Source organism: Microtus oregoni, unplaced genomic scaffold, assembly GCF_018167655.1.
Source record: "Microtus oregoni isolate MIOR12 unplaced genomic scaffold, Mior012 000000F_ref0000247, whole genome shotgun sequence".
Lineage (NCBI taxonomy): Eukaryota > Metazoa > Chordata > Mammalia > Rodentia > Cricetidae > Microtus > Microtus oregoni.
In genome coordinates this window covers 11034391-11057610 of record NW_024543059.1, presented here as the reverse complement: position 1 = coordinate 11057610, position 23220 = coordinate 11034391, and the positions used below count along the sequence as shown (strand labels likewise).

Here is a 23220-nt window from a genome sequence, read left to right as displayed (position 1 = left end):
TTATGGTATTAGAACTTTCTTAAGTCTTTAAAATGAACACAAGAAGAAACCATTTGTATACTATCTATTTGGAACAAAAGTTTTTTTTCTTTTTTTTTAAATATTTATTTATTATGCATATAACATTCTGCCTACATGTATGCCCACATGCCAGAGGAGAGCGCCAGACCTTTTTACAGATGGTTGTGAGCCACCATGTGGTTGCTGGGAATTGAACTCAGGACCTTTGGAAGAGCAGGCAATGCTCTTAACTGCTGAGCCATCTCTCCAGCCCGGAACAAAAGTTTTATACGTAGTTTGGGGTTGGGTTGGTTGTTTTTTATATTTTTAAATAAAAACAGTTTAAATGCAAAAAAATGGGATGATATGTTCATCGAAGGATGTTTGTGGGGAGAAAAAGTCACTTACTATCACCAATGTATTTCTTAAGTTGGTTTGGCCATGTGATTACTGCAAAGCATTCTGTCTTGACATACCCGATGAGGCAAGTCCAACCTTTTATAACAAGAAAAGTCATTGTTATCTGCAGAAGAAACTCTTGAAAATAACAGCATAAATCTTACACCATATAATTAGCATTGGCCAAGTTCTTTCCAGGTGGGACAGTTCCATGAACCATTACAAGGAACAAAAATGGCACTCATGTAATGTAGAATTATATTAAAACTTTCATCAAATTGATGATCTCTGTGTCCCTATTAATAAGTTTTAGTAATGTGATTATTATCTCTAGAGTTCTTGCTATTCTGCATCCCTAAGGGGACAACGGGAATAATATAAATCATGGACTAACCCCTTGTGTGAGTCCTAAGAAAACCTGTTGACTTCATTTTTGTCTACTGATGTAATTTGTTGCTGGATCGTTTGATTTGTCTTGCTGAAACTATTTATTGGTAATATATTTTAATTTTTATATGAATACAATATTTTATTGTTATTGATAGATATGCTAATAAAATGAAGCCCTAAAGGTGCCATAATTTATTCTACATATGCTCTATTTTTACAAAATTACATCTCCTTATATCTTCCTATGTGGCAGAAATTTGATTATTTTAAAATGAAAAAATCTTCCTGTGTAGTAATTTTTGAATCCACCATACGAAAAGTTGTTTGTCAGAAATGGTAAGAAAGTCTATGTGATTTCCAGTAGAAATGGAATGGTTTCCCTACAGTCTTTTCATTAATTCCCACCTGTATGTTTACAATTTCCAATTATATCACATAATCATAAAATACCCTTGAAAAGATTAAATTTAATAAAGCTTACCTAAATCTCTGGTCTAGAAACTATTGATAACTACATAAGATTCTAAAACCTGTTTCTGATAACTGTTCTTGATAAAATCTTTGTTTTTAATTACATCACAAGTTGTTAAGAATAAATTATGCTGATATTAGAATAAAAGGGTTGATAAATATATGAAGTCTTTGCATGTGAGTAAATCCTGTGTTCTGTATAGCAAGGACCATCAGTTTCATAGAACACATTGAAACAATAGCACACAAAATTAAGAAAGTGTTACTGGGTTTTGTTGTGTACATATTGATTATATAATCTTAATAATAGAATAAATTTATCAATCAAAATATTCTAAAGTATATTTCTTATAGTTCATGTTTAAAGAACCAAATTTCTGTGAGAAAAACTGAGTTAGTAGATAAGTAAATATTTGTTCTTGAAGATGTTGCTATTGCAAAAAAAGAGCCGTATTTTGCTTTCATCTCTTCTATATTTGAAAGATTAACACATAGGATAAAATTTGAGCATTTCATTGGGCTTCTAAAATTCAAAACCCTAATAATTGATATGATTCATTTTGTTCCTATCATTGCCATTGTTTTTCACTCAGGAACACCCTTCACCAACTTCATAATGACATACACATATTTTGTAAATATTTTAATAGTTTTCTTTGTTATATTTCTAGATTTGAAGTGTCTGGCAATAGAAGTTTATTTACTCTGAAATATGCTCCAAATTTTTGTTGCTTGAGGAATAAAAAAAAGCACACCACAGTCCTATCTCTTTTTCTTTTATTTTGAAACAGGGCCTTGCTTTGTACTTTGGGGTGGCCACATATTCATCATTCTCTAGTCTTAGTTTTCTAAATGTAGGGATGTATTGTATGGGGGAAAGATGAACAAAACCTTTGTGCATTTTGGGGATAAAATCACTATGTATCATTTATATTATTTTTTTGTGAATTTTAACTTACTGAAGAATGTATTCATTGTTATTACCAGACAAAATAAATAGGAGTAGGATTATAAGATGTAAAATTTCACTTTATTTTCTAACCAGTTTTTCTATGAATTTTCAATATATGATGTTGTAGAAAAATATTTTCAAGAACCACAAGTCAAATAAAATACTAATTTTTGGCTTCTGTCTAACTTCTCCCAAACAGTCTGCTTAACATCTTTATTATGCATGAATTAATGAAAGTGCTATTGCTCATATCTTAAAAATGTGGTGTTAAAGTTATAGAAGCATTTCTACATTTATTTCTTCCAAGTAGAATATATGAGTCATTCATGTTTCTGATTCCATTGTTGAAGTGATTGCCTATAAACTTGAAGTTTTATCTATCAATGAATATATATGTTTATATAACATGATAATTAGGTAGTAGAAAATATGAAGTAGGCAATTATGTAATGGCCTAATTCAAACTTAATTTAGACTAAAGTAGTAGGTAGTGACATACACATTGAAATAAACCTTGACAAAATGAATCAAATGTTTATGGTAATGTGAAAAATAGATCAACATTTAATTAATTATGAAATAAAAGACATGAAGTTTTTCTATGATTAATAAAGAGATGAATTAGTTACTCACTAAATTTCCTCTTGATATGGGATGAGATTTTTTAATATTCAGAATAACTATGGATACCCAGAAGTTCTAGAACTTCTAAAAGGAAAATCCACAAGACAACAGCCATCAAGGAAATCCAGAGAATCATAAGACATGCTTTACAAATCATAAGGATATATTTTACTACACCAAACTTAAAAAGGTAAAAGAAATGAATAATTTTCTTGATAGGTACCATTTACCAAAGTTAAATCAAGATGAGATAAACAATTTAAATGTACCCATAACTCCTACTGAATTAGAAGAATTTTCCAACCTCCACCCCCCAAAAGTCAAGAATCAGATGCTTTTAGCACAGAATTCTACCAGTATTTCAAAGAATAGTTAATGTAAATGCCAACACTCCTCAAATTATTCCACAAAAAACAAACAAAACAAATCAGAAGAAGCACTGACAAATTCATTTTATGAGGCCACAGTTACTGTATTACTAAAACAATATAAAGACTCAACAAAATAAAAGAATTACAGACCAATTTCCCATATGAACATAGATACAAAAACACTCAATGAAATATTTGCAAAATAATGCCAAAAACACTACTATGATGAGAAAATAGTAAATGTGATAGAGGTAGGCAATTCTTCCAGCACATTCTGCTGTATTCCCATTTTCTCAGCACCAGGATCACTGACTTATCACTTGAAAATTTATTCTTTGCTTTCATTTCCCTTAGAAGCATCGTTGTGGACAGAGAAGATGGAAGCCTACAATCTTACCACAGTAACTCAGTTCATCCTCATAGGGCTCTCTGACCTCCCTGAGGTGCGTTATCCCCTCTTTGTGGCCTTTGTTATCATCTATCAGATTACTTTGCTAGGAAACGGGGCCATCCTCTTGGCCATAGTGACTGAGAGAAAGCTCCACACTCCCATGTATTATTTGTTGGCCAATCTGTCTGTGCTAGACATATTTTGCCCATCAGCTACTGTCCCCAAGATGCTCAAGAATCTCTTGACTGAAGATCACAGCATTTCCTTTGTTGGGTGTGCTTTGCAGCTCTATTTCCTGGTGGCCCTAGCTGGGACTGAAGTTTTCTTGCTGGCTGTGATGGCTTATGACCGGTATGTGGCCATATGCTTCCCTCTGCGTTATTCCCTCATCATGACCACGGTTCGCTGTGTGCAGATGTTGGTGGGGACCTGGGCAGCTGGGTTTCTTAACTCCTTCATCCACACAATGTCCACCTTTAGCCTGACTTTCTGCAAGTCCAATCGAGTAAACCAGTACTACTGTGATATCCCCCCTGTGGTGGCCCTGTCTTGCTCATCCACCTACATAGCAGAAATGCTTGTTTTAGTGGTAGGAGGTATTTTTGGTGTTGGTGCTTTTCTGATCACTTTGATCTCTTACATATACATCGTGTCCACCATCCTAAAGATCCAGTCAGTAGAAGGGAAGTGCAAAGCCTTCTCCACCTGTGCTTCCCATCTTCTTGTCGTCTTCTTGTTCTATGGCACAACAATATTTACCTATATCCGCCCGTCCTCCAGTCAACACTCTCCTGCCAGAGACAGACTCATCTCTATGCTGTATGGGGTCATTACCCCCATGTTAAACCCCATTATCTACAGCCTGAGAAACACAGAAGTCAAAGGAGCACTCAGAAAAGTTTTACGTCTTAGAATATGTTCACAGAAAACATGATTGTAGAGTCTCTCTCAAACTCTTTTTAGAATCAATATACAGAAACAGGTAGAAAAGTACTAAATCAATGTATGTAAAGAAAGAAATTGATAACAAACTTGCATTGAAGTTCACATATTGTTATACACATCTCTGTATCCACTTTAATGTTTGTAATTGAAAAATAAAATTATTTGAGACTGAATAGGATTAGTGGGTTATTTGAAGTAAATATATCTATTACTGTCTTATCTGTATCAACAGCTATATCCACATACATGCCTATAATTATATACCAGAATTCTGGGCTTATATTTATTATTTACATATATTACACTTCTAAAAACTGATTTTGTTCATTCCAAAAATCTTTGCCTTTTAAAAAATCTTTCCATCAATATCATGAGAGAATAGTTTGGTTTCCCAGAAGATAAGCCATAAAGGATATGATGGCTCTTCTTTAGTTTTCGTATCCATGATCTCTGTTATTTCAATTTTCTTTGACTTTGGAAGTTAGTGTCATTTTAAACCATTTAAACTGGTCTGACTTTAGTTTGTATGTACTCAGTTAGCAATTTAGAATTAAAGTTAGTACTAATTGTTATTTTAAAAATAAGAGAAATAATAATAAAAATAATTTCAAAAGGAGACCATCCTGTATGGAATAATAAGGTTACTCCCATAAGACATGGGTCATTAAATGAAAAACACAGAGCGAGGCATCGGACATCAAGGAATTATTGGTCAGGGAAGCTAAACAAAACTCTAAATTAACAAGATGTTCCCTTTAACTGGATATATTATTTTTATGATTATGTCTGTAAATTTCTCATTTTATTTGAAAATATATAGACAAAAATAAAACACTTTAGTGTTCATTAACATTCAATTTACATGCTTTTATTAACTGCAAGTACAAATCTATTATCTATCTACCTGCACTTACTATTTTATTTTGAAAAAGTTGTTTTTAGATTTTATTTCATGTGTATGAATATTTTGCCTGCATGTGTATATGTGTGCCACGTGTGTGCCTGGCGTCCATGGAGGATAGAAGAAGATATTAAATCTACTGAAACTAGAATTACAGATCACTGTGAGCCGCCACCATCAGTTCTGAGAACTGGAGCCAGGTCCTCTGCAAGAGCAATGAGTGCTCTTAACTGCTAAGCCATATCTCTAGCATCTGTCAATTAGCCAACTATTTTCATAATTACTGTGCCGGGAAGAGTCAAGTCACAAGATATGTGTTCAAATCAGTTACTGTTTCTATCCATACTGCGTTTGAGCTCTTTAATGTTCGTCATGAGGATGACATAACTTTCACAAGATTCATCGTATGATAATGTTAAAAAATTGTAAGCTTTGAGTCCAACAAAGAAAAGACATTGAAAATTTAATAGTTTAACTATATTTTGAAGCAATTTTTGCATACATTTATTCTTTGATGTTGTCCGGCCACAATATTCCATATGGCATGTCCATTTTTTTTTACATTGAGACATGTATCTGTCATTTATTTATTTTACATGAAAGCAACTCAATTGACTTTAAACAAAACGAAATTAATAGTTTGAAAAAGTTTATGAATATGTATTTTATATGTATCACTGACTGCGTTTCAGGGCCTGAACACATTTGGTGGGCCTTTACCAGAAACTAAAATGTCAGTGTTAGAATATTCTTGTGCTTACATTAAATTAATTAACTATGTGGTCCCATTATAGGTTGGCAGCTATGTGCATAGTCTCTCCACAGTTCCTGTTATCGTGACTCCCTAAGGATAAAGCAGGAATAATATAAATGATGCGCTAACCCTGATGTGAATCTTACATTCAAGTGTGGACTTCGTTTTCATCTACTGGTGTTATTTGTTGGCCAGGTCTTTTGCTTTAATTTTCTCAAGTTTTAACTGGTAATATGACCTACTTTTAGGGCAAAATTTGCCTATACTATTTTTTAATAAGGTTCTTATAATTAAACAAATACAGTTTTAATTATGCCCAGGTTTAAGGTTTATCTTTGATTTTTGCCTGCAGGATTGTGAGCATTTGAGAACTTAAGAACTGATAGAGCACAGTTTGGTTTTACTTATTAACAAACTGATTTTCAGTAGCAACTGATTCTTTTTCTGTGTACGGCAGTAACTTGAAAAATGCATTAAGAGCAAAGCTTCATATATTGGTATTTACCATATTAAAATTGGTAAGAAAGAACGATATTAAGAACATTTGAATTCTGGATAATTTGTAACAGTTGGTTAATGCTTGCCATGTATACCAATTCAATACACATTATACAAAGAACCACACAAAGCACATAGATTAGTAAAAGCTTGTCAGATTCTCTTAATTGAAAATTATTCATTTGTACATTAGGGGTGTTGCATAAAATTTTGTTGAGAAATACATGATGGTAGCATGTTGATCTTTGTTTTCTAATTATTCAAAAATCCTTAATATTTATGTTTGTATAAGGAAGAAGAAATTGTTGAAAAAATAAAAGCACCTTCTCCACATGAACAAGTTCCATACTGTGTGTACCAATACCATGTGTTTTATTAAATCTTTTCAAAAATCTAAGTGTAAAATATAAGGACAATATACTAGCACTTATTTTGGCTGCATACTAGTCATATAATTTTGGAACAAACAGGTATGTTTATTAGCCAGAAAGTTACTGGTTAATTTACTATATTCCTTGTGTTAAAAAGTCAATTTTGTCTGTGTGACTACAAAAATAGCTTATTGTGTAAACTAGAATTTGCTTTCTGTAGATTTTACTCTTTTGATAAAGGTGTTATATTTATGCACTTGCTGCAATATTTATATACCTACGGTGTTTTTATCAGATATTAATCAGACATATCTGTAGACAGATTTCTAACAGTTCGATAGGATTCTGATCTTTTGAAAATGAAACACTGATAGGAAACAGTTTTGTTTTAATCATTGTCATTCAGGTGTTCACTGTCTTTCATTTGCATAGTGATATACCCATTGTATTTTGTAACAAATTTCTTTGTTGTATTTCATGAATTGAAGAGATTGTCAGCCAGACTTTCTTCTCATTTTTTCCAATATATGCTGTTGTTTCAGAAGAGAAAATACCACTCTTCCAGGAATTGTTCTCTCTCAGTCCTTTGGTTTGAAAAAGAGCCTACCTTTGTAATCCAGGGTGACTTCAAATTAATTTTTTTTGCCTTAGCCACCTAAATGTAGGAATTAAAGGTCCACACCACCATATCAACAATCAGGAATCTTATTATTGCTTGTATATTTCTTACATAGGATAGAGTGATGGAAGAACTTTCAAGTCCTTTGTGAATAAAATTCTTTTTTATAACTTTCATTATTTGTCTTAAGCATTTTAAATGATGATAGAAAATATTTATTGTTTTATATGAAGAAAATAAATTGGTATGGAAATAGAATGTTCATTTTAATCTTCTTTTAAAATGTGATTTGATTTTTAATACAAATGAGATAAATACAATACATTTAAAGATATATAGTAGATATAAATACAAAGGATTAAAAAAAATCTCATCATAGTTGGACAAGGCAAAACAACAGAAGACATAAATACAAAGGATTAAAAAAAATCTCATCATAGTTGGACAAGGCAAAACAACAGAAGACTCAGAGCTCAAGAGAAGGCACTAAAATCTGAGATCTTCTTGTTCCCCCACTTAAGAGTCCCATAAAAACACCAAATTGATAACTATAATGTATATGCAGAGGACTTGCTGCAGACATATGCAGGTTCTGGACTTACTGTTTCAGTCTTTGTGAGTTCTTATAGACATTTTCAGTTCATTTACAGAGCATCGTTATCCTGTGGTCCTCTCTTCCCTCTGGCTCTTACACTCTTCCTGCCTTTTCTTCCATAGGATTCCCTGAATTTTGAGGGGAATGACTTGATAATCCATTTAGAGCAGCGTGTTACAAAGTCTTTCTTTCTCTCAACAATCTGACCCTTTTTTTTTTTTAGTTTGGGAGACTTATAATTACTGTTTTTTTTTAAAGTCACTAGGGGTAATATATCTGTTTATATCCTTATATAATCTTGATTTAACTCAGCATAATTGATATCTATTGATAAACTTATTCATTATTTTAGATTTTCCAGTTTGATTGAGTACAAAATTTTAAAATAAGTTCTTATGCTTTCCTAGTGTTCTTGGTGTCTGTTGCTATGTCCCCAGATTTTCTATGTAAACTTCCTAATATGTGATGGCAATGAAAAAACTACTTTTAAAGAAACAAAAATTAGTTTCCATTCTTCAGTTGAGGGGCATTTAGGTTGTTTTCAGTTCTGGCTATGGCAAACAATGCAGCTATGAACATAGTTGAACACATGTCCTTGTGGCACGGTTGAGCATTCTTTGGATATATACCCAAAAGTGGTATTACTAGGTCTTGAGAAAGGTTGTTTCCTAACTTTCTGAGAAATCACCACACTGACATCCAAAGGGGCTGTACCAACTTTCATTTTTACCAACAATGCAAGAGTGTTCCATTTACCCCACAACCTATCCAGCATAAGTTGTCATCAGTGCTTTTGATCTTGGCCATTCTTACAGGTGTAAGATGGAATCTTAGAGTTGTTTTGATTTGCATTTCTCTGATGACTAAGGATGCTGAACATTTCCTTAAGTGTCTTTCAGCCATTTTAGATTCTTCAGTTGAAAGTTTTCTGTTTAGGTCTGTACTCCATTTTTTTTTATTGGATTATCTGTTCTTTCAATGACCAATTTCTCAAGTTCTTTGTATATTTTGGAGATCAGATCTCTGTCTGATGTGGGGTTAGTGAAGATCTTTTCCAGTTCTGTAGGCTGTTGTTTTGTCTTGTTGACCATGTCCTTTACTTTACAGAAGCTTTTAAGTACCCAAATTTGTAACTGAACTAGAGCACACATAATTAGCCTGATATTTCCATTGTCCACAAGTTCCATGCCTTGCCACACTAATCTGTATTTTGTTCTTTCATTTCTATTAGAAACCCCTTTAAGAGAGAGGACATGGACGTCTACAATCTTACCACAGTGACTCATTTTGTCCTCATAGGACTCTCCGACCTCCCTGAGGTGCGCTATCCCCTCTTCATGGCCTTTATCATCATCTATCAGATCACATTGCTAGGAAATGGGGCCATCCTCTTGGCCATAGTGACGGGGAGAAAGCTCCACACTCCCATGTATTATTTGTTGGCCAATCTGTCCCTGCTAGACATATCCTGCCCATCAACAACTGTCCCCAAGATACTGAAGAATCTCTTGACTGAAGATCACAGCATTTCCTTCATTGGATGTGCTTTGCAGCTCTATTTCCTGGTGGCCCTAACTGGGACTGAAGTTTTCTTGCTGGCTGTGATGGCTTATGACCGGTATGTGGCCATATGCTTCCCTCTGCGTTATTCCCTCATCATGACCAAGGTTCGCTGTGTGCAGATGTTGGTGGGGACCTGGGCAGCTGGGTTTTTCAACTCCTTCATCCACACAATGTCCACATTTAGCCTGACTTTTTGTAAGTCAAATCAAGTTAAACAGTACTACTGTGATATCCCACCTTTGATGGCCCTCTCCTGCTCATCTACCTACATGGCAAAAATGCTTGTTTTTGTTGAAGGAGGTATTTTGTCCTTTGGTGCCTTTCTGATCACCTTGGTCTCCTACATATACATTGTCTCCACCATCCTAAGGATCCAATCAGTGGAAGGAAAGCAGAAAGCCTTCTCCACCTGTGCTTCTCATCTTCTTGTCGTCTTTTTGTTCTATGGCACAGCCATATTTACCTATATTCACCCCTCATCCAGTCAATATTCTCCTGCCAGAGACAGACTCATCTCTATGCTGTATGCAGTCATTACTCCTATGTTAAACCCCATTATCTATAGCCTGAGAAACACAGAAGTCAAAGGAGCACTCAGAAAAATTTTACATCTTTAGATATATTCAAAGAAAGCATGATGTAAGAACTTTTAAAAGTCTGCTTAGAATGAATTCATAGAAATAAGTAGGAAAAAATAAAACACTGTATTCACAGAATGTAATTGAACGCAAACTTGATATAAAATCAGATATTATTATGTGCATCTCTATATCTACTTGAAATAAAATATATGATGGAAAAATAAAACTATTTGGGACTGAATAGATTAAGTAGTCTATCTGAAGTACTTTATGTCGATTGTTGTCTTATATGTATAAAAGTCTATATCAACCTTCATGCCTACAATTACTTTTCATATATCTGTATTTTCTATTTTTCCAATTCTACATCTATCATGTAGTTGCAGATCTTTATCTTTTTCTTTTTATGTTTTATTGTTCTTAAGAGATTTTTATTTATGGCCATGAAGTCCTTCTCTGCACATATATATGTGCACCATTGTACTTGATATTCCTGTGTGTCCTCATCTACCTGTTCCTCACAGTATCCATAAGAGGGTTTTGGATCTCTGGAACTGGAGTTATAGATAGTAGTTAGTAGCCATGTAAATGTCAGAGTAAAAACTTCGGTCCTCTGCAAGAGCAGAAAGTGCTTTTAACTTCTGAAACTTTTCTTCTCCCATTAATTTTATTTAAATATTTGTTTAATTTTATGCATGTGGGTGTCTTGTTGGTAGAAGCCATGCTGTCATTCCTGGGAAAGGCACATAAATGTTTTCAAATTGGAGCTTCTTAGACTGCAAGTTGCTTTGGAGGGTCCCATCCATTTGACAAGAACCAATGGAAACAATATTGCAGACTCCGGCACTAATCCTAGGGAACTCATGGGCTTCAGGCCTCTGTAAATTTCCCTACTTTCATTCTTATGATAACTCTTAATTTTGCTATACTAGTCATGAATGTACCTGAGTTGGTAACAAATGCCCTCCAAAATTAAATTAATCTGATCTGTTAAAGAAACTGGTTTCTCCGGTTGCCCCTGGCTGCCTTTGCAGTGATCCTGAGTGAACAAGAGGGACTCACTAAGGCAATGATTATTGCTTATTCAGTTCCAAAAAGAGATAAATTTACTCCAAAGAACTTAAGAACTTCAAAAATGTTCTTTTAAAAATGACATCAAAATCTTATACGAACATATAAGGTAAGGATATAGGATATGAAAAGTCAGATATAATTCTGGTTCCCGGACATGAACACTCAGATATTTTTCCAATGTCAAAATATCAATAAAGAAATCTAAAACTCTTAGTTCTCTTAAAAGAAAAAAAGCAGGGGGCTGGAGAGATGGCTCAGAGGTTAAAAGCATTGCCTGCTCTTCCAAAGGTCCTGAGTTCAATTCCCAGCAACTACATGGTGGCTCACAACCATCTGTAAAGGGGTCTGGTGCCCTCTTCTGGCCTGCAGGCATATACTCAGACAGAATATTGTATACATAATAAATAAATAAATATTTAAAAAAAAGAAAAAAGAAAAAAAGCAGGCAGAAATTTCCATAAAGAAAAGAAAAACTCGCCGGGCGGTGGTGGCGCACGCCTTTAATCCCAGCACTCGGGAGGCAGAGGCAGGCGGATCTCTGTGAGTTCGAGGCCAGCCTGGTCTACAAAGGGAGTTCCAGGACAGGCTCCAAAACTACAGAGAAAAACCAAACAAAACAAAACAAAACAAAACAAAAAAACCAAAAAGAAAGAAAAAAAAAAGAAAAGAAAAACTTTAGTCCCAACCTTTAAAGAGTTAGGTAGTGATCATTACTATTTTTAGAACTCATAAAGTATAGTATTATTAACCGAAATCCACTTAATAAATGTGACATATAGGTAGCTTAGAATCTGGTATACACCTGAAAATATTCTCCTACACATCATAATATACTCAAATGCTTTAATATTGTTAAGAAATAATCACAAGGCTTCAATCTCTTACTTTGTAACCACGTGTTTGCTGCCGGCAAGGGCACAGTATGAGTAAGATGTGCCTAGCTAGATATAAACACTTGGCTTGCATTACAATGATATGGGGTAAAGGCTAATGACATCAAAAAAGTGGGAAAAGAGGAGAAATTAAAGTGAATAATTGTCAGTGATTCTTGTAAAATGATTAAAGAAGAGAAATGATTTGAGACTGCTCATGCTTGAATGCATTAGAAGTTGTATAACTAAAGATGGCTTGAGCTAGTTGGGGCTTTCAGTTTGAAAGACAACCGGTGGTCAGATTCTTCCTTCTTTGCCGACTTCGCTAAACAGTCCTGTGTCAAAAGAACCCAACTGGAGTTGGACTCTGGGATTCTGTCTCCATCTGGCTGTGCACACATGTGTGCAGTGTCCACGGTGGCCAGAGGGAGGGCACTGTATGCCCAGCAATGAGTTTCAGATAGTTGTCGTCGTCAGTTGTGTGGTTGGATTGGCCTTGGGTCTTTTGGAAGAGCAAGTTGTGCTCTTAACCTTTGAGCCCCTCTACAGGTACCATTTTATTTTTTTAACTGAGAAATTACTCTAAATATTTAAGGATTTATATTGTTTTTATGTTCACAGACACTGTGAGGAATAGCTAAATCTTGTTAGTTAGCATGTTACTCCCCTCAATATCTATTATTTTAGGTGAGAATTTCTGAAAGTTTCATTATTTTCTGTGCACCTATGTTACTTTTTGATTTATTTTACATACCAACCACATCTCCCCCCATTCCCTTTCTCCACCCCCTTCTATGCCACATCCACTCTTCCCCCCACTTCCATTCAGAAGAGGTAAGGCCTTGCATGGTAGTCAACAAAGCATGACTTAGCATGTTGAGGCAGGACCAAACTCCTCCCCATTTCAAATAAAGTATCCTCTCTTTGGAACCAAAGAGAATAGGTTCCAAAGAGCCAGCTCATACATCAGGGATGGGTCCTGGTTCCACTGCTAGATGCCCCACAAAAGAACAAACTACACAACAGTCAGTCACAAGCAGAGGGCTTAGGTTGGTTCCATGCCAACACCCTAGCTTCTTGTTCAGAGTTTGTGAGCTCCCATAAGCTGAGGTTAGCTGCCTCTGTGGGTTTTCCCATTACGATCTTGACCCTCCCTTCCTCATATAATCCCTCCCCTCTCTCTTCAAATGGACTCCTGGAGCTCGGCCCAGTGCTTGGCTGTAGATATCTGCCTCTGCTTCCATCAGTTACTAGATGAAGGCACTGTGATGACAGGATAGTCACCAATCTGATTACAGAAGAAGGACAGTTCAGGTATCATCTCCACTATTGCTAGGAGTCTTAATTTGAGTCTTCTTTATGGTTTCCTGGGAGTTTCCCTGGCACCAAGTTTCTCCTTAACCCCATAATGGCCCCCTCTATCAAGAAATCTATTTTATTACTCTCAAACTTCCATTCCACCCCCAACTCAACCATCCTGACCCCTCATGTTTCTAGCCACTCTTTTGCTCCCATCTAACCCCCTCTCCAGTTTCCCCAGGTGATCTCATCTATTTCCTCTTCCCAAGGATACCCATGCATCTCTCTTAGGGTCCTCCTTGTTACGAACCTAGGTTATTTTCAAATTATATTCAACATTTTATTAAAATGCAGTTCATAGGATTTAAATCTTATTTAATCTGATTAATTGTGCATGTGTTGCTGCAGGAAATGGCCAAGTGATGAGACACCCAAGACTGAATACCTGGAAGCAGTTTTATTTTATGCACAAAATAAGCCCATGGAACACCAGTCCATAACCTACAGCTGAATTCAGTTAAACAGTATTTTATCATTATCAGAGAGCCTTCTAGCAGCTGATGGGGGCAGATGCAGAGATCCACAGCCAAGTATCAGGCAGAAAGAGAGCCCAAATTAGAGATCTCCATGGGGTCTTTCAACTTGGAGCTCAGGGAATCTGCAGATAATGTACAAAATACATTTACCTGCATTATATAGTTTTTTTTATAGTTGTTTTTATTTTATTTTATTTTGAATTTTTGAGACAGGGTTTCTCCATGGCTTTTGGTTCTTGTTTTGGAACTAGCTCTTGTAGATCAGGCTGGCCTCGAACTCATAGAGATCCGCCTGCCTCTGCCTCCCGAGTGCTGGGATTAAAGGCGTGTGCCACCACCGCCCGGCTTATAGTTGCTTTTAATAATATATTTAAATTTTACTTAATTTTGAATATTTTATTCATGTGTACAATAAAATATGACCATATTTATTCCCCTTGATGTCATTCAAATGCACTCATATCCCTTCAATATGTGTCCCTCCTAACTTCAATTGTTTTTAAAAATCCATGAATCATTCCCATATGTGTATAAGGGTGAGAACCTCTCCTGGAGCATAGAAATCATACCTGTGCCTACATACTCAAATAGAATGATTCTCCATCCCCATCAATTACCAATTGTCAACAGTTTTCTCAGTAAGGGCTGGAATTTAGAAATCAATTACCCCATCTATACTAGAATTTTGGCTCTTTGGATCTTTTGTAATCTTATGCAGGCAACTATTGTTGCTGTGAATTTATTTATATTTTTTAATTAATTTATTTATTAAAGATTTCTGTCTCTTCCCCGCCACCGCTTCCCATTTCCCTCCCCCTCCCCCAATCAAGTCCCTCTCCCTCATCAGCCCAAAGAGCCATCAGGGTTCCCTGCCCTGTGGGAAGTCCAAGGACCACCCAACTTCATCCAGGTCTAGTAAGGTGAGCATCCAAACTGCCTAGGCTCCCACAAAGCCAGTTCGTGCAGTAGGATCAAAAACCCATTGCCATTGTTCTTGAGTTCTCAGCAGTCCTCATTGTCTGCTATGTTCAGTGAGTCCGGTTTTATCCCATGCTTTTTCACACCCAGGCCAGCTGGCCTTGGTGAGTTCCCGATAGAACATCCCCTCTATCCATAAATAAAGGACTTTGAGCCTATAATTAGTGATCCTAGAGAAGCTAAATAAGAAGGAGAACCCAAAGAAAAACATATAGGCATCCTCCTGAATATTAATCTTCATCAGGCGACGAAAGGAGACAGAGACAGAGACATTGGAGCACTGGACAGAAATCTCAAGGTCCAAATCAGGAGCAGAAGGAGAGAGAGCACGAGCAAGGAACTCAGGACCGCGAGGGATGCACCCACACACTGAGACAATGCTGTGAATTTATTATTTCCACAACTATGTTACCTTCAGGAAGCAAAACCACATAATACTCCCTCTATCCTGTTATTTGGTTCTGATGTTTGCTCTGTCTCTTCCATTATGCTCCCTGAGACTTGGTGGTAGTGATAGAGTTAATATTAATATACTATTTAGGACTGAGAACTTAGTCTTTTATCCGTAGGACTTTGGGAATTTCCCCATTGACTTCTGCCCATTGAAAAATAAGCTTTGTGACTAAAGCTGACATCAGTATAGCTCTATTGGTATGAACAAATAATTTGATGGCAACCTGATGGCATGATCATCTAGCCAGATAACAGTATGTTCAGTCTTGGATACTGTGGTGGCTTGAAAAGATAAAACCTTTATGTACTATCATTTTTTTAAAATATTTATTTATTATGTATAATTTATTTATTTATTTATTATGTATACAATATTCTGTCTGTATGCCTGAAGGCCAGAAGAGGGCGCCAGACCTCTTTACAGATGGTTGTAAGCCACCATGTGGTTGCTGGGAACTGAACTCAGGACCTTTGGAAGAGCAGGCAATGCTCTTAACTACTGAGCCATCTCTCCAGCCCCCTATGTACTATCATTTAAAAAATGTAGGTTTTGTGAGTTCGAGGCCAGCCTGGTCTACAAGAGCTAGTTCCAGGACAGGAACCAAAAGCTACGGAGAAACCCTGTCTCGAAAAATAAAAAAAAAAAAATGTAGGTTTTATTTCATATATATGAGTGTTTTGCCTGCATGTGTGTATGTATACCATGTGTGTACCTGGTGCCAATGAAGGTCAGAAGAAGGCACCAAATTCCCTGGAACTAGAGTTACAGATGGTTTTGCGCTCTCTTACGGGTGTTGGGCACTGAAGTCGGATCCTCTGTAAGAGCAAAAAGTGCTCTGAACTGCTGAGCTGCCTCCGTAGCTTCTATCTAGCTATCTTACCAGTCTGGTAGGCAGTCATCCACATCCATAATTTCATGGTGTTATCAGGAGGAAAGCAGCATGGTGTGTGTTTGGATCAGTTGTGGTTCTATCCACACTGGAGATGAACTGTTTAATGTTCATGTGGATGGCGCATACCTTCCACAAGACACACTGTCTGCATAAAATGAAAAATTTTCACTCAACAACGAAAAGACATATTTAAGAAAATTTGATAATATAATTATATTTTGAAGCAATGATTGGCTTACACTTATTCTTTGCAGCTGTCTGGTGTCATGATTAGTGTAAAATATTTTGTTTTACATCAATTCTACAAGACATGTGCAACTTTTTTACACTGGTACATTGGAAAACTGAGTTGTCATTTCTTTAGTTTATGTTAAAACAACTCAATTGAGTTTTTTAAATATAAAATAATTGTTTGAGTTAGTTTATGAAATTATATTTTATTTTCATCTTTGACCACATACAGGGGTTGAATACATTTTTCTGAACCATAACAAGAAACCAAAATATGACTCTTGTACCATAGAATTATTTTATAGTTTACATAAAATTAATTAGCTATGCAATCCCGTTGATAGGTTGATAGTAATGTGCATAGTCTCTCTTAAGTTCTTATTATCATGACTCCCCAAGGATATTCACGAGTGGTATAAATTATGTACTAACCGCTCATTTGAGTCTTACATTCAAGCGGTGAGTTTGCTTTTCTCTACTGATGTAACTTGTGAGCAGGTCATTTGCTTAAACTTGCTGAATTCTTTTTAATGCCAATGTGACCTACTTTTAAAGCAAAATTTGCCTATTTCACTAATGTTGCTGCAATAAATCAAATACAGTTTTAATTATGCTAAGTTTTAAGGCTTGTGTTTTATTTTTTGCTTAATTAACAACTAACTGTGTTCTCTCTATAACAGAAGTTTGGATATTTTCTGAAGAGAAAAGCTTCATGTAGCTGGCATTTACTATATTAAAACTGGTAAGGGAGACTGATAGTAAGAAAGTGTGAATTCTGGGATATTTCTAACAGATGGTGAACGCTATCTATACATGCCAATTCCCATTAATGATCATACATTATATCATGAACAAATTAAAGCACATGGAGCGCATTTCATGCGTGATTCTCAGAATCTCTGGTGTAAAAATTACACATCTGTCCACTGTGTGCTGCATGAACTCTTCTTGAGATATGTATGATGGGAAACATGGCACACTCCTAATTCATTCAAAAATGCTTAATATTTATTTATGTTTGAATTTGGAAGAGGAGGTTGTTGAGATGAATTCAAGCACTGTCTCCACATGAACAAGTTCTGTACCGTATATATCAAGTCCATGTGTTTCATTGAATATGTTCAAAAAGTTAAGTGTAAAATGTAGGAGCATTGTGATTTCAGGTACAATGGGCATATATTTGTCATATAATTTGGGAACCAACTGGGGATATTTATTAATAAGAATGCTGTTGATGAATATATTACAGCCCCTTTTAAAGGGTCAATTTTTATGTGAGTGAAAATAAAGGTAATTACTTGTATAAAGTGGAATTTACTCTGAAGACATTACTACTCTTGTGAAAAAAGGTGTCATCTTTATATACTTACACCTTCTTGCTGTTCTCAGAGACTAATTGTACTCAGTTGTCAACAGTTTAGCATTCTTGCAGGGTTGTGAGCATTTGGGAGATTAAGAACTAATATGGCACAGCTTTGTTTTAATCGTTGTTATTCGTTCATTAACCACCCTTCAGTTGCATAATGGCATACACATTTATTTATTTTTATAGTAAATTTCTTTGTTATATTTTATGATTTTAAGAGATCATTAATTAAAATTATTTTATTAAAAAAATTTTCCATAACTGCTCTTGCTTCAGTAGAAAAAAAAGTTATTCCTTCAGGACTTCTTCTTAACTTGCTTTGTTTTGAATCAAGGCCTTGCTTTGTAGTTCAGGGTGACTTCAAATTCAAATTACCCTTGTCTTAGCCTTTTGATATAGGAATTAAAGTCACATACCACTATAACTACTTTGTTAGGCACTCCCAGGAATCTTGATAGTCTTTATTTACGTGTTACCTAGGAAAACGTGAAGGGAAAAATCCTTCAACCCCTTCGTGAATAAAAATCATTACATATAACTTGCATTATTTGCCTTATGCATTTTCACTGACCAAAGAAAATATTTATTGTTTTTAAGCAAAAATGGATAGGATTGTAGAATATTCCTCTTTATTTTATTTTAATCAGGTTTTATATAAGAATTTCCAAATATTGACACTAAAGAAAAAAACCATTTTAAAGTGCCAACAATTTGCATTTCCATGTGTCCAACTGGGTTCTTCCAGACAGTCTGCTTAACATTGTTATTGTGCATCCAATTAAGTTAATGCTAGTAATTATATCTTACACATACGGATTTTAAAGTCATAAGAACATTTTTGCATTTATTACTTCCAAGTAGAGATACTTGGTTTAAGGAAGAAATTGCCATTCTTTTATATTCTTTACCCTAATATTGACTTGATTTTCCACATATCTATTAACTCCTAGTATTTTTGTTATGATAATTATACAATAACAATAAAATATACAATGAGTACATGACACACCTATTCTGTACTCTATTAATTTAACTTGAAAGTGTACCTAAAATTATGGATATTAATATGAGACTAAATGAAATAAATTTCTATGGAGATGTTAGAAATCATCATCTTTCATGAACAAAATTACATAATTGAAGGTTGCTAATGTCTATAATGGAAATATGCTTTTACATATTTCTAAAGGTTGGGAACAAAAGATAAGTATTTTAAGAAAGACTGTGACTAGTTATATTTTAGGCAGAAATGTTAAGAACTTAAAACCTTAATTATTAATTCATTATTATTAATTCACCATTAGTCTGATATTTCTATTGTCCATGAGTTACCTGCTATTCACTCTAATCTGAGTTTTTTTTCTTTTATTTCCCTTAGAAATTCCCTTTAAGAGAGGACATGGATGCCTACAATCTTACCACAGTGACTCAGTTCATCCTCATAGGGCTCTCTGATCTCCCTCAGGTGCGCTATCCCCTCTTTGTGGCCTTTATCATCATCTATCAGATCACTTTGCTGGGAAACGGGGCCATCCTCTTGGCCATAGTGACTGAGAGAAAGCTCCAAACTCCCATGTATTACCTGTTGGCCAATCTGTCCCTGCTGGACATATTCTGTCCGTCAACCACTGTCCCCAAAATGCTCAACAATCTCTTGACTGAAGATCACAGCATTTCCTTTGTTGGGTGTGCTTTGCAGCTCTATTTCCTGGTGGCCCTAGCTGGGACTGAAGTTTTCTTGCTGGCTGTGATGGCTTATGACCGGTATGTGGCCATATGCTTCCCTCTGCGTTATTCCCTCATCATGACCACGGTTCGCTGTGTGCAGATGCTGGTGGGGACCTGGGCAGCTGGGTTTCTGAATTCTTTCATGCATACAATGGCAACCTTCAGCTTATCTTTCTGCAAGTCCAATCGAGTAAACCAGTACTACTGTGATATCCCCCCTGTGGTGGCCCTGTCCTGCTCATCCACCTTCATTGCAGAAATTCTTATTTTATTGATGGGCAGTATCTTTGGTGTTGGTGCTTTTCTGATCACTTTGATCTCCTACACATACATCGTGTCCACCATCCTAAAGATCCAGTCAGTAGAAGGGAAGCGCAAAGCTTTCTCCACCTGTGCTTCTCATCTTCTTGTCGTCTTCTTGTTCTATGGCACAACAATATTTACCTATATCCGACCGTCCTCCAGTCAACACTCTCCTGCCAGAGACAGACTCATCTCTATGCTGTATGGGGTCATTACCCCCATGTTAAACCCCATTATCTACAGCCTGAGAAACACAGAAGTCAAAGGAGCACTCAGAAAAGTTTTACATTTTAGGATATATTTACAAAAAACATGATGTAAGAATTGTCACCGTTTCCCTAGAACAAATGCATAGAAGCATATACTAAGTAGAACGTGTACACAAACAGGGATTGATTGTATATACATGTAACTGCAAATATAATTTTTCATACACCTGTATATACTAGAAATTAAAAATTTTTTTAAAAGACTTTTTTAATTTTGCCATTGTTTTTATGATTGTTTTTCCTGCACATGTTCTTGTACACAACTGTGTTCTTGATACCTGTGGGGACATTAAGGGAATGTTGGATCTCCTAGACCTGTAGTTACAGATGTTTGTGAACTGCCATGTGGATGCTGGAATCAGAATTGACATCCTTTGTAATGGCAGCAAGCACTCTTTACTCTAACCCCTCTGTCTAGTCTTAGAAGCAAAAATTTGTAAACCAAAATTAAAAATTTTGGGATTGAATAAATTTATTGGGCCATCTGAAATAACTTTACATCTGTTGCTGCTTTATCTATATCAACATTTATATGAACATGCATGCCTACAGTTGTATTTACGTGTCTTCTTATATATTCGTTTTTATTTTTGTTTGTAATCTATATTTATTCATGTAACTACAGATCCTCATTTGAAAAATTTGCTGCTTTTATTTTTACAATTAAAAAGATTTAAGTGAGACAACGTAGTGTTATTGTTCATTAACACTTTCCATATAATTAAATAATACTAATCATCATTTTCCTGAGATTTATGTAAACTAAGAAATACACATTTATTATTATGTACTGCATTCAACATACTTTGAAATAAAAATTATTGAAGAAAAATACTGTTTCTCCTGAGAATATGAATATCTATGCTCTCACGTCACCGATTACCTGTTGTCTCCACATCTCTACAATCTGATAATGAAATTCTTTTGTCTCCAGTGCAATTCCCTTTAATTCCATGTGTCAGTTATAGCTTTTAGCATTGATCCTTCTGTTATCAGAATACTTTATTGAGTTTAATTATCTGCATCCATTCATGTTGTAACACATGATATTTATGTGTTTACTGTAGAACCTGTTTCATGGTATATTTATGTCAATGAATCTTTACTATTCATCTGTTAAACACACAATTTGATCTCATCATTTGACTCTTGTATTATATCTTGCTCAACATGAAAGAGCAGACATTTATTCTACTTTAATTTCAAGTATTTTTACTAAATATTTATATATGAGATTTTTTTATTTATATAATTGTTCTGTTTTGATTATTTAAAAACATTACTGAATAAAGAGTATCCAAATTAACAAACCATGTGTAAATACCCCTTTTTCTGAAATCTTCAAAAGCAATTATGTGTAGTATTTAATTTTTGCTTGTTTTCTTTTTTAAATTTATTTTTATTCTTATGCACATTGGTCGTTTGCCTGCATGTATGTCTGTACGAGTGTGTTGGATCACAGCTATATGGGTGCTAGGAATCCAACCAAGGTCCTTTGGGAGAATGGTTCATGTTTCTAACCACTGTGCCATCTCTCTAGCCCCGTTTTTCTTTATTCTTCTCCCATGTAATACATCTCACTCACAATTTCCCCTCCCAGTTCTCTTCTGATATCTATTCCACCTCTATTTCCCTTTAGAAAAGAACAGTTCTCCCAGGGATATAAACTGAACTCAGTGACACTAGTTACAATAAGACTAAGTGCAAACCCTGATATTAGAGCTGATTGAGGCAGCCCAGAATGAAGAAAAGGGTCCCAAGAGCCTACAGAAGAGTCAGAGACATCCCTACTCCCACTGTTAGGATTCTCACAAAACACCAAGCTAAGAAACATAACATATATGCAGAAGACCTGGTATAGACTGATACAGATTCCATGATTGCCACTTCAGTCTCTGTGAGCCACTAAGAGCCCAGCTTAGTTGATGCTATTGATTGTGTTCTACTGGTATCCTAATCCCCTTGGCTTCTACAGTCTTTGCTCCCTTATCTTCAGGAATGGTCCCTGAGCTCCTCCTAATGTTTGGCCATGGATCTCTGCATCTATTCCAATCACTTGCTAGATGAGACCTGTCTGATGATGATTGGACTAGGCACTAATCTACAAGTATGTCAGAATATCAGTGGAAATAATTTTATTGACATTTTCCCAGTCATATTTGTTTCTATACTAAGTGTCTGGGTTATCCAGCCTCTATTTTTTGTCCATTCAGCCAGTGTTGGGAATGGGATATCTTTATGAATTCGGCATCAGGTTAGACCAGTTATTGTTTGGCTACTTCTACAAATTCTTCACCACCATCACCCCAGCATGTCTTGCAGACAGGACGAGGGGTAGTCCAAAGGTTATATGACCTGGTTGGTGTCCATGCCCCATCACTGGTAGCCTTGTTTGTTTACAGAAGGCTGATTCAGGTTCCATATCTGGCATTACTAGGAGCCATGAATAGGGTCATTCTTGTAAATTCTAGGGAGTTTTCATGGCATTACTCCTCCAAGGCTCAGGGATCATCGCAGAGCAAGGAGTGTTTAAATTCAAGAGGCAGAGGAAGCGGCAGGGTGTTGTCTAGTGGTTTCCCTGAGATTAAAACTTCCTAACCTGTGGAAATCTCCTCAAGAAGTAAGGTAAACAGCTCAAAATAGCTTCAGTAGATCCTAGAAACTGCTCAGATTCACTAGTCCACTACCCACCCCAGTTGACATTAACAACTGGGTGTTGTCCTCAGACAAATAGATGCAGAGCTGCAAAAAGGGCTCCCAGAGGGTAAGTTTCGAAAAGTAGGCTCTAAAATC

General features: G+C 35.7%; 3 protein-coding genes across 3 annotated transcripts; all 3 read left to right on the top strand.

The window, feature by feature from the left end:
• Window positions 1-3584: 3584 nt before the first annotated feature.
• LOC121453661 (olfactory receptor 5V1-like) lies at window positions 3585-4532 on the top strand. Its single transcript, XM_041660589.1, has one exon. The coding sequence runs from the start codon at window positions 3585-3587 to the stop codon at window positions 4530-4532; it is 948 nt and encodes a 315-aa protein (XP_041516523.1).
• Window positions 4533-9534: 5002 nt separating this feature from the next.
• On the top strand, window positions 9535-10461 carry LOC121447429 (olfactory receptor 5V1-like). Its single transcript, XM_041650697.1, has one exon. The coding sequence runs from the start codon at window positions 9535-9537 to the stop codon at window positions 10459-10461; it is 927 nt and encodes a 308-aa protein (XP_041506631.1).
• A 9065-nt stretch (window positions 10462-19526) lies between these two features.
• Window positions 19527-20474, top strand: LOC121453651 (olfactory receptor 5V1-like). The gene has a single exon (XM_041660581.1). The coding sequence runs from the start codon at window positions 19527-19529 to the stop codon at window positions 20472-20474; it is 948 nt and encodes a 315-aa protein (XP_041516515.1).
• The last annotated feature ends 2746 nt before the right edge of the window (window positions 20475-23220 follow it).

What these genes read in the sequence shown, in the direction of transcription:
- LOC121453661 (XM_041660589.1), top strand. Translation starts at nt 3,585, where the DNA reads ATGGAAGCCTACAATCTTACCACAGTAACTCAGTTCATCCTCATAGGG.
- LOC121447429 (XM_041650697.1), top strand. Translation starts at nt 9,535, where the DNA reads ATGGACGTCTACAATCTTACCACAGTGACTCATTTTGTCCTCATAGGA.
- LOC121453651 (XM_041660581.1), top strand. Translation starts at nt 19,527, where the DNA reads ATGGATGCCTACAATCTTACCACAGTGACTCAGTTCATCCTCATAGGG.